The 11,206-nt window shown below is 37.1% G+C and overlaps 2 protein-coding genes across 2 annotated transcripts; both read right to left on the bottom strand.

Annotated features, from left to right (window-relative positions):
- Positions 1–258: 258 nt before the first annotated feature.
- On the bottom strand, positions 259–1,011 carry LOC119639043. The gene has a single exon (XM_038036213.1). The coding sequence runs from the start codon at positions 1,009–1,011 to the stop codon at positions 259–261; it is 753 nt and encodes a 250-aa protein (XP_037892141.1).
- A 4,236-nt stretch (positions 1,012–5,247) lies between these two features.
- Positions 5,248–6,036, bottom strand: LOC119639041. Its single transcript, XM_038036212.1, has one exon. The coding sequence runs from the start codon at positions 6,034–6,036 to the stop codon at positions 5,248–5,250; it is 789 nt and encodes a 262-aa protein (XP_037892140.1).
- Positions 6,037–11,206: the final 5,170 nt, after the last annotated feature.

Here is an 11,206-nt window from a genome sequence, read left to right as displayed (position 1 = left end):
TTTCAAACAGCGCTGATCGTTGCAAAAAATGCTGCTTCGAAGAGATCAAAGCAAGGGTTTTTTACCGTCCTAAGGTTGGCAATGTAATAAAAGTCATTGCGATAGCTCTAAGAAGGTTAATCTAACCTCTGCCGCATGTTGACAAACTTATATCATGCAAGAAGACTCCATAATTCCTGGATATAGTGTGTAAAGGGCTACTGGAAATGACTTTCTTTTTCTCCGCTTTTAAGCTTTAAAATCTGGGCTTTAAAGTTCTTAATCTTGCTCTTTAGGCTTAGGCTTAGAAAGGCGTCTCCGAAACTCTTCCCACACTAAACACATTGGCAATGGGTCATTGCATTTACATTCGGTAGGATTGAGAGGATCAGGTTTAGGACGTTGGCATTCTGAAAAGCATGGATACGGTGTCGGCTCCTTTTTGCATTTACTTAATATGTTTTGATCTGGTCCGCAGCTCGGTGGGGAACGGGATGGGGCACATCCTTTTAATTCAAAGTGTGGACATGAGTGTTTTGAAGCGTCTTTGCACCCTATCAATCCTTGCAATTTCGGCTGTGGGCAGGCCAGTTGTGGATTGTCAGCACTAGAATTCCCTTCTCCCTTCTTTCGTATAGGTCTCGATGGTAAAGGTATTGCCTCACAGGGTTCTGGACATATCACGGTTTCCCTTATCCGAAGCGGAGGGCAAGCTGCCCATGTTTGCGAGTACTGGCGTACCAACTTATCACTCATTTTATAGTGGAGCTCATCCATACGTGCCGGCAAGTCGAGGCAAGCATTCGCACAGCATTCAGGATACTCCCACATCGAGTTCTCCTCCCTGGGGATAACATACGCTCTACCGGTAACTTTCACTTCTCTTCCCTTACAGACATCCGGGTTTTTTGGGTCGCATTTTGGTTCAACAACTATGCCACAATCTTTGCGGGAACCATGTCTTATGACAACTCTTCGTGATTGTAGTGCAAATAAGCGGAAACCAAGCTGATCCGAAAATTTGGGGAACATTGTTCACTGAAAAAATTTGTATAATTTTAAATCATTCGAAACTGTTTTCCAAATAGAGAATATCTAATCTTTTTTGAATTTTCAGAATAACAAAACTTGAGAAATATTCAAATAATAAATGAACTTACACTTCAAATTAATCAAGATTGGCTAAATTTTTATTTTTTTATTAGTGGGCATTGTCACAGTAGTTGATGATTGCACAGTATAAATTGTGTGTAAAATAATTGTATATATATCTTATATTCGATTCATTTGTATTAAGTAACCTTATTGCAGCGTCAAAATTATCTCGGCTTTCAACAGCTTTGCTGTTTATATTTTTGTCATAATGTAGTTTTTTTTGCCTTCGCTTATTATAATAAAAAATTACAACAGGAGGATCTTAGTAACAGCACAGGTCACAACAGACCCACAAAGAAGATATACTATAAGCAAGACGAGAATGTAGCACATAAAATCTTTCGAAGAAACGCGATGGACCCTCACTAGTATCTGCCACGTTACATTAGTGACATTTTTGCATTTGATGCACAAGTTAGCAAAGATTAAGGCACGATATGATGTGTAAAGGCCTTGCACCAACAAGAAATCAAGCAACGAAATGGTTCAAAGAGCTACATCAAAATGTGTTGGTTTAAAGTTATGAAATATCGATACATCGCACCTCAAGCAGAGCGACCTTATAAGACTAGCCTTACTTACCTTAAACAGGTTACAGTTAAAGTCACCAACAATAGTTATTTTAGAGTACTTCAACAGTACTGCGAGACGTCTGGCTTCAAACATGTTCAGATTCCCATTAGGAAAGTAGACAAAACCGAAAAGAATCCTAGTATAATCATCACCAAACTCAACAAATAGAGACTCACAAGATCCAGGTTCCGAACATTTGAAAATTAACTTAAACTTAATCATACTAGATACATAGATACAAGCAGCCACCTCGACCATGAAGCATGTCATTCCTGACAAAGATATAGCCTGAAATATGAATTGAGCGGCTAGAAACATGCGGTTTTAACCTTTCAGAGATGGCAATCAAATCAAATTTATCAACCACAACAGTCTACAATTCATCAGACTTAGTGGACGGCACACAGAGCCTTATACTTTGGCAATTTATGAATGCAATCGTTAACAGCTGAGAGTGGTTACGGCAGGGCAGGACTGTTACTTGCAAAGCCACTACGAATTAGTGTTACTCATAAGAGTAATAAATGAGTTCAAGATAACGGGTGGGGAACCAAATGTCATAATTGAAATAGTTCGTAAGAATAATTAGCATAAAAATAAGAATTAATATAATACACATTAAGTAATATAATTCATTCATTATAATTTATCAAACGAAAGAAGCGCAAAGAGCAAATTCATCAATCAAAATAAGACTCACTCAAGCCATACTATCCATTCCTCAATTATTGTAGTTAGCATATTAACCAAGAATCCCTTGAAAAATTTAACAGAACCCTAGCGGCCATGCTTGATAGTCGTACTATTCGACAGAGGCAAGGTAGAAAATGGTTTTTGTGCATTGCTCACCCTTTATTTCACAATCTACCTATCCCGCCGTAGCTTGATAGAGGGGGTTCTTCAGCAGCCGGACAGAGATGATCGTTAAGATTTATGCGTCCATTCAACACTTAACTCGGGATATTTGAATTGTCAATAAAATCAGAAGCCATGCGAGAAACGGCTTTCAAGTCTTTAATGTACATGCTCATAATTTTGTCACGAAGCACGATTGAGTTAAGCTTCACGAGAATAGATTTTTTTAAGTGAAGCTTATATCACGGACCGGCATAAGCACCTCGTAAAAATAAGTTAATTTAATCAATAGCTTTCCGGCAACCGCGCATGGCGAAATATATGGCCTGTTGGCTACTCTATGCATCGCATTGATCTCCGAAATGCAGGACAATAATTTAGCGCCAGTGATCTTTTGAACCTCTTGAGTCTGTTGCACTTGTTTGGCGCATTTCTTAACAACAACTCCAAGTCCATCGCCTCACCCTCCTATCCAGGTTATGAAATATTGAATTCAAATAAGTTACGTCCAAGTTAGACGTGAAATTACGTAGACTTCTTCGCAACCATTTTTTCTTTGCAAGCTAAACAAATAAAAGAAAACGCAGATAGCGGCCCATTATCACTAACTCTGGTCACATCCTCTTTCGAAACCCCAATGCATGACGCAATCAATTCAATCACGACGCACATCTATCACACCCTATGGACGACTGGTTACTAATAGGGTTATTGCAGGCGGCACACTTACAACCTTTCTTTCTAGGAGTCATCGTCACTTTAGCGGGCGGTCGCTTAAAGAACCATTTTTATCTTCGTGTAAGATTAGGAGCATCTTCTTGTATTCACCCCTCTTAAAAGAGGTCGGCGAACTGTCTCCATCGGTCTCGCATATTTTCTATTTTATCATTACATAATGCTCTTTTTCCAGAAATAGATCCTAGGATTAAATGGTTTGGAGTCAAATCAAATGGAGTCCTCCTTATTAGATAATGCTACAAATATCAGCGGACGCGAAATGCCTACGTTCTTTACTCCAAATAGCGCATTCTTCAAGGTTTCATCACTGAGACAATATGAAGAGCTTATAGCGCAAAGCAACTCTTTAATCGACCTAATTGTAGAGGAATAAAAGTTTACTTAGTTTTTTTCTGTGGAAACTCTTTGAAAACTTTCGCGTTGGCTTCGAAGTTGGTAAATATTTCTTTGGATGCCCCCTTCATTTGTGAAGTTTTTTGTGCATAAAATGCAACAACTCATATCTAAGCTTTAGGCTGCTTAAATATGTAATGCACGGTTCGTTACGCAAGTTAAAACAACTTTGCATCTTTTCTGCCTGATCCTTCTCACTGTCAACGCCGATGGGCTTTGGAAACTAGCAAGTGTAGCATATGGTGCTAGTGCCGTTTGCGGAATGACCCTGTTCATTTTCAATTTATAAGCACAACTATTTGGTTACGTCTCGGTTTATTTTCAATTTATAAACACAACTATTTGGAAGAGGACAAGTACGCCTGTCATTCAATTAACCCGCCACCAAAATCAAAAAGTAACTTTCCTAGCAATGCAAAATTTGCAGCTCTCATAGAAAGGTTAGTATTATTTATTTATTTACTTGTTCATTCACATTATCACCAAAGACATCCAATAAACCTAGCTTAGTCGTGTCGTCCACAAAAATAATTTAAGCTTAGCTTGACCTATTTTTTTGAAATTTTCCATTGCCTTTGTTAGTTGATACTTACGTGTACTCGGTTTTATGAAAAACCTTCCCCAAAACAAATGATATTATAGAAGCACAGCACTTCTCTGGAACGTATTCGATGTTCATAATTAAGTTTATTAAACCTAATAAACCAGCATAAACTGTTTGATGGATTATTGCCTATGGTTTTCCAAGCTCAATGATATGAAACGATGTAATTATATTGAGCTTAGTTACAATTTGTTTTTAGTATAGGTTTCCTTTTTTTTTTGTAAATAAATAATTAGTCAATATTCGAAAGATGTAAAAATGTAATTTTAATCTGCAGAAAACAGAACGTTGAAATTAATGAATTTACCATCAGTAGAAACACCAAAATCTCGTTTATTTTTTAAGAGCTTAAAGCAGTATTCACACTCCCAAACTTCATAAAATTAGGTTAACTACATATTATGTTAAAGTCTTGAAGTCACAGGAGGATATTTAAATTGCAGAGATTTTCTACAGCCTTCATCGGTAAATGCTGCTCATCATATCGTCTTGCAATTGGTAATAAAAGCGAATGTTTTACGACATCCCTAAGTGAGTTGGTTTCAGCCAGTCTAAATATATCAGCAGCAAAGTCAAGCACCCATCGGTGGAAAATGATGCTCTATATTTGTTGAAACCAACTAGACGTAGTGTGCAAAAGAGTTTCTGAAACAAATTTTCCTTTCGTTCGCTTATATATTTTACTCTATCTGACAAGATATTCACAAACTTCTTCTTTCAATGTTTCGAGGTAACGTCTGGTGAAAAGAGATTTCTGAAACTCTTCTCACACTGCACACATGCCGATTTATCCAAACATTTGCAGTCGATAGGCTTAGGTGGTTCTGCCTAACAGCGGTTACACTTCGCATACCAAGAGATATCGAGTAGCCCCTTTTTGCATACAATAAATTGATATTTTTTGGAATTCTGCAAAGCCGGATGTTTATATTGTGTGCGAGAATCTTCCCTCAATCTAATTTCGAATTTCCTTTTTTGTTCTTATCGTTGTTGCATACCTTATATTCTACATCCACCCTTTCAAAAAAAGGCCCTATATCTGGTTCTCTACCTTTAATAAAAGCTTTCCGTCTCCGTGATTGCTCCCATATTTCACACATCGCCGGTCTATCTAAGCATTTGCACTCGATTGTTCTAAGTGCGACTTGTCCAGAACGCTCGCAATCAGAGTAGCAAGGATACGGAGTAGGTACCTTTTCACATTTGACTGGATTTTTCCACTTCCCATATACATTGGGACAGTTTTCCATTACAAACCAAGGGCAAGGACGTTTTGGAATTTGACCTTTGCAAGGTATCAACCAGTTAACATAACGGGCAAAACGACAAGCTGTTATGCGTCTTGTTTTTATGCGTGGAAGCCTTGTCGGTGCTGGGTGTGCACGACAGATTGGCGGATATATTTCGGAAACTTCTGTACGGAGAGAAGGACCAGTTTTCCATGTTTGCGTATATGTGCGTCTTTTGTCGCTCATCTTATAATAGAGCTCATCCATACGTACTGGCATTTTTTGACAGATATTACCACTGCACTCAGGAAACTCCCACATGGACTTTTTGGGTTTAGCAGTAAACACCTTGTCGGTCAATTTCAATTTATGATCTTTGCCTACGTTTTCGTCCTTCGGGTCGCATCTAGGTTCAATAATCTTAGGGCAACGCCTCTGCGGCCTTTCGGGTTTGTTTGAGAATAATCTAGTCGTGGGAACACCAATGTTACCAGCATATTTCGCAAACATGGTCTTTTAAAAAAAAAGGTACTTCTGAAATTTTTTTTTAAAGAAAATTCCGAAATTCAATCCTTTTAAAATTGGAAATACCACGACAAAACAAAAATCATACAAAACAAAAAGGCCACAGAGGCGTATGGAATCTCAAATTACCCGCAACTAAAAACCATTTTTTGAATTTTATCAAAGTAGTTGATGACTACAAAGTATACATTGTATAATAATAAATCATCTGATGACAGTCACTTCCGGATCACCAGAATCGCAGAGAAGAAAGTAATCATAAATAATCTGAGTTAAATTAACAATATCTTACAAACATTAAATTCGCGGAAATTTCTTTTGAATGCTTCCCTTTCAAATATTGAAACCTTCGTGGACGAATGATTGATTAGAAAAACCGAGCTAAAAATACCTTTGAATACAAACTTTGAAAATATCGTAGGTTGAGCGCTTTCTACAAGTCATGCTTTCTACAAGTCATGATTATTTTATATAGCTGAAGAATTAAGAGATTTAACGAAAAATATTTCGGGATAATGGTTGAAAAAGACTGTGAGAAAGTTTCGTCAAAAGACCATCGCTTTTCATACGTTTTGGACTTTTGGATTTAATGACATCTCTGTGCACATGAACATGTACTACCTAGTAAAAAGATCTATCTGGTTTTTAGACAAACACCTTTATTTTGTTAATATTAGTTTGGGGAAAAAGAAATCCATTATTTTTTCGGTAAATGGCTGCACTGATAGATTTCTCGTAAAGTATCGATCAAACAATTTCAGATTTATGCTCGTTGGAAAGGTGTCATTTCGCAGTAAAACAAATTCTTTTGCTGTTGTTTGTTCGGTGCATTCAGTTGTGAGTTATGGCGTGTTAAAAATGGAAGTGAACAAAGAGAAAATTCGCTACATTTTACAGTTTTTCTTTGACAAAGGCGAAAATACAAGCCAGGCGGCTAAAATTGTGAATGGTGTTTATGGTTCCGATACTGTAACAGCCAATTATGTGCAATTTTGGTTTGGTAGATTCCGTTCAGAAATTTTTGATGTTAAAGATGCACCTCGCACAGGTAGGCCGGTCGACGAAAATGTCGATAAAATCGGAGAAATGATCGAAGTTGACCGGCATGTTAGCAGTCGTAACATCGCCCAGGAGCTAAAAATCGACCATAAAACAGTTTTAAACCATTTACACAAAGCTGGATTCAAAAAGAAGGTCGATGTTTGGGTGCCACACCAATCAACAGAAAAAAACATGATGGATCGAATTTCCATCTGCGAAGCCTTGGCCAAACGGAATGAGATAGACCCATTTCTTAAACGGATGGTGACTGGAGATGAGAAATGGATCACTTACGATAACCCTGTGCGAAAACGATCGTGGTCAAAGAGCGGTGAAGCACCTCAAACGGTGGTCAAACCAGGACTAACGGCCAGGAAGTTTTTGCTATGCATTTGGTGGGACTGGAAGGGGGTTATTTATTATGAGTTGCTTCCATATGGCCAAACGCTAAATTCTGATCCCTACTGTCAACAACTGGACCGTTTGAAGATAGCGATTGACCAGAAACGGCCAGAATTGGCCAACAGGAGATGTGTCGTGTTCCACCAGGACAACTCTAGGCCACACACATCTACAGTGACTCGCCAGAAACTTCGGGAGCTTGGTTGGGAAATTTTAATGCATTCGCCATACAGTCCGGACTTGACACCAAGCGATTATCATCTTTTTCTTGCATTGCAAAATTTCTTTAATGATAAAAAATTGGAATCTAGGGAGGATTGTGAAAATCGACTACTAGAGTTTTTTGCAAATAGAGACCAGGACTTCTATGAGAGAGGCATTTTGAAGTTACCTTTAAAATGGCAACAAATCGTACAAGAAAACGGTGCATATTTGACCCAAATCGGACAATCCGAAGCATGTTAAATAAAGTCCTGAAGTTCATTTAAAAATTATGGATTTCTTTTTCCCCAAACTAACACTCTGTAACTTTCTCCTAGATGATATTCAAAAACGTTTCAGATGAAGTTTTTCTACTATTTTACTATAAATTTGGACAGCATTGGGTTTTCGATCATGACGGGTTTGTTACTGAATCGACTATTTAAAAAGATGAACATGAAGTAACAAAAAGAAACATTTAACCTAAAACTTCGAAGAAACCCTTGAAGGACTAATGGCTTATTAGTGAATGCATTAACTGAATTGCATGATATTACGTGAGAGAATTTGCCGGCTAGGTAATGAAATTTTTAAACTTATTTTTGGCAAATGATCGGATATTTCCTAACGATGTGCATTTAAAATTGTTACGTCTGATCTAAATAAAAGCCCAGAGCTCAAAAGCTGAAAAATTTCTAAAGTTCGCTTCAGGAATAATGGTCTTTTGTAACTAATTCCAGTAATGGTGAGAGGAAGTAGCCTAAAACTGCCATCGAGAGCACTTTTGCGAGAAATTCGACAAAAGGTTTGTCCCAGATTGGAATTAACGTTCATGAACTTTGGTTATAACAATGAGGAACTTAAGGATAAATGACGCGATCAGAACTCAATTTTAAATGGCAGCTAACTTAGAATCGTGATATAGTACGCGGTAAATAACCTAGGTAAAACACACCGCAGTGGTGTTGTGAAAGTGGATTGTGAATCTTTTTCTGAAATTTTGAGATGAGATAAATTGTATGCTGGTTGGGAGAAGTGCCATGTTTAATTGTCATGCGGAAAATTAATAATTATGGAAAGGATCACAAAAATAAAGATATTTGTTTAAAGCGTCATTGTAACCGCAATTCGAAAGAAGAACTGAGCCGCAAGCTAAATATATTAATTGTAGTAGGTTTCTCCTTCTTGTTTTAGAAAAATTGCTATTCAATTTAATATGCTGCGGTAATCCTCAGTGGCTATTTCAGGCGTCCTTACCTTGGTGATTTATATTCACCATTTCAATAAAAATCCTAATATGTCTTGAAGTTATAATCCAACTTCCTTTTAATATAAATACCTATACTTAACTTAGATGACCTATCGTCTGTGGTTATTGAACGGAACGGACGGTCTTCTATCAAAATATCCTTAATTCGGCACCTATAGCGTGCAATTTAAAGAGGTTGACAGTGGATTTTATACCGGACGGTGGTGTGTTACCTAGTCGGCGGTTCAATCCGGAAAGAGGAAGAAGGAAGTCATTTTCGTTTCTTGATACTTTTGTTCGAATGCGAATTGGCGTTGCCAATCGGTTAGTTTATCGCATTTGAAGTATGTCAACTAAGTTATTTGGAATGTGATATTCTATTCTTACTTATAGTTCTTCCTTATAATACTCAAAAGAGAATAACAAACTGCTTGCATTAAAAGAAAGTAAGTAAAAGAAATGAGTGGTAGGATTAACTTATAACTACGTGCTGCGTGACTTTGGTCTTTATAATGTGAAATGATCAGTTTAATTTCTTAGAGTCTTAACGTCAATCATTCTGTGCTATATAAAGAGAGTCAAACTTATGTTAGCAGACCGCAGTTATAATAAAAGGTTGGATATGATGGATAATGAAAACTTATACACTTTCAGCGTTAATGTGAAGATTGCTAGTAAAATACCAATTACCTCTCGAATATAATGATAAGGTGTTTTTCTTACTATAAATATAAATATCAATTACTATACTGGCAAACAATTAAACCTTAGTTAAAGAGATTTTAAGTCCATTGGGTTGCAGCTGTTAATGTTTACCTCCTCACAAATTTCCTGGAGCAAAGTTTTGCACGTTGCCGATCCTAACGGTAAGTTAGCCTAGTAACCCTTAGGTAATGCTTTACCTAATGTCTGTGTTATTTAACAATTATGTGCCAATGAAGACGTGCGGTGTTAGTCCTTCTAAACGCTTTGGTTTTCAACTGTTGTTGAAAAAGTTGTCCCAATGCGATCAACTGGAAAGATTTCCGTAAGCATAAGGTGCGCAACAAGTGCTGCCGTGGTTGATAAATCAAGATCAGCTTTTAATTTCATGAAAAAGTAAGCTAAGTAGTTTGACCTTTCTTACTTTACAGAAGTTTATATATATCTCTAATTAGGCCTATAGTCCAGTATGGCCTAGTTCTTTGGTTGCCAATCTGTGGTTGTGATGCGCTGTTTTTGAAATCTGTTCGAAAACAATTTATTCTATTTGTTTTCCATGCGGTTGGGTGGGAAGCGCACAGAATACTTCCTCCTTCCTCCTGTCAATCAACCCAAAGGTTGCCTCTTGTTGTAAATTTTATATGAGGTTTATGGTTTTATGGTAAGACGTAGCTTCATTGTTGCTATTGAATGATTTTGGTCGTCCCCTGTAACATGTGATGGGATCAGTTTTCATTATTTTATGTGAACTTCTCCTGTACGAGTCCTCTGTAAACTTATTAATGATTTCCGCCTCGTCTGGTGGCGCTCTTACTTTTCCTTTATGTTCCTTTTGCCACTGTAGGCGTTGGTTGAATTTATTTTAGAGCGCAGATTAAGTTAATTCTAATGTTGTACTTATATTTTTATTGTGAATCATTACGATATGCACTTGCTAATGGCTAAACAAATAAGTAAATGTTACATAGCACATGACTCCACTTTATTTTAATAAAAATTCAGCTCTCGTTCTTCCTCCCAAACTTCTTTCGAAGAATCTCCGAGAAATTCGCATTAGAAGGTGTCCGACAGTGTAATAAGTCAACTCCATTATTATCAACTGTAGATTATTTGACCACTTCTTGATAAGAGAATTTCTACCAAACTTTTTTTTAATTGTGAATGAAGATATAATATGCCAACATGGTGAAACTTTTCAATTCATAATCTTTACTAAAGATATAACACGGCCAGCTGTACGTCGCATTAAGTCAAACGCCTTCGATCGCGATAATATCAACATAAAGTGTTAAAACTTACTTACGTTATTATACTTTCAACTAATGCTCTGATTAACATAATACCAACTTGTCCATTTCCAAACTGCTAAAAAATAGTCATTATAACTCCCACTGGGAAAGTCTTCTGTCTTTCCTGAAAGCTTTCGTTTACTTGGCATTCTCCCTAATTGATCGAATGTTTTTGAATCAAGAAGGGTTACGCTTGAGTTCTAGGAATTTCCTTGACCCTGATAAATTTGGTTGTAGGATTGCTCACTGTAATACTGCGATGGTTAAAATT

This window comes from Glossina fuscipes, unplaced genomic scaffold, assembly GCF_014805625.2.
Source record: "Glossina fuscipes isolate IAEA_lab_2018 unplaced genomic scaffold, Yale_Gfus_2 111, whole genome shotgun sequence".
NCBI classification, from domain to species: Eukaryota; Metazoa; Arthropoda; class Insecta; order Diptera; family Glossinidae; genus Glossina; species Glossina fuscipes.
The sequence above is the reverse complement of the archived record's forward strand: the minus strand, read 5'-3'. Positions and strand labels throughout refer to the sequence as shown.

Bases quoted from the DNA above. Each gene is read 5' to 3' on its own strand.
- LOC119639043 (XM_038036213.1), bottom strand. From the start codon at position 1,011: ATGTTCCCCAAATTTTCGGATCAGCTTGGTTTCCGCTTATTTGCACTA.
- LOC119639041 (XM_038036212.1), bottom strand. From the start codon at position 6,036: ATGTTTGCGAAATATGCTGGTAACATTGGTGTTCCCACGACTAGATTA.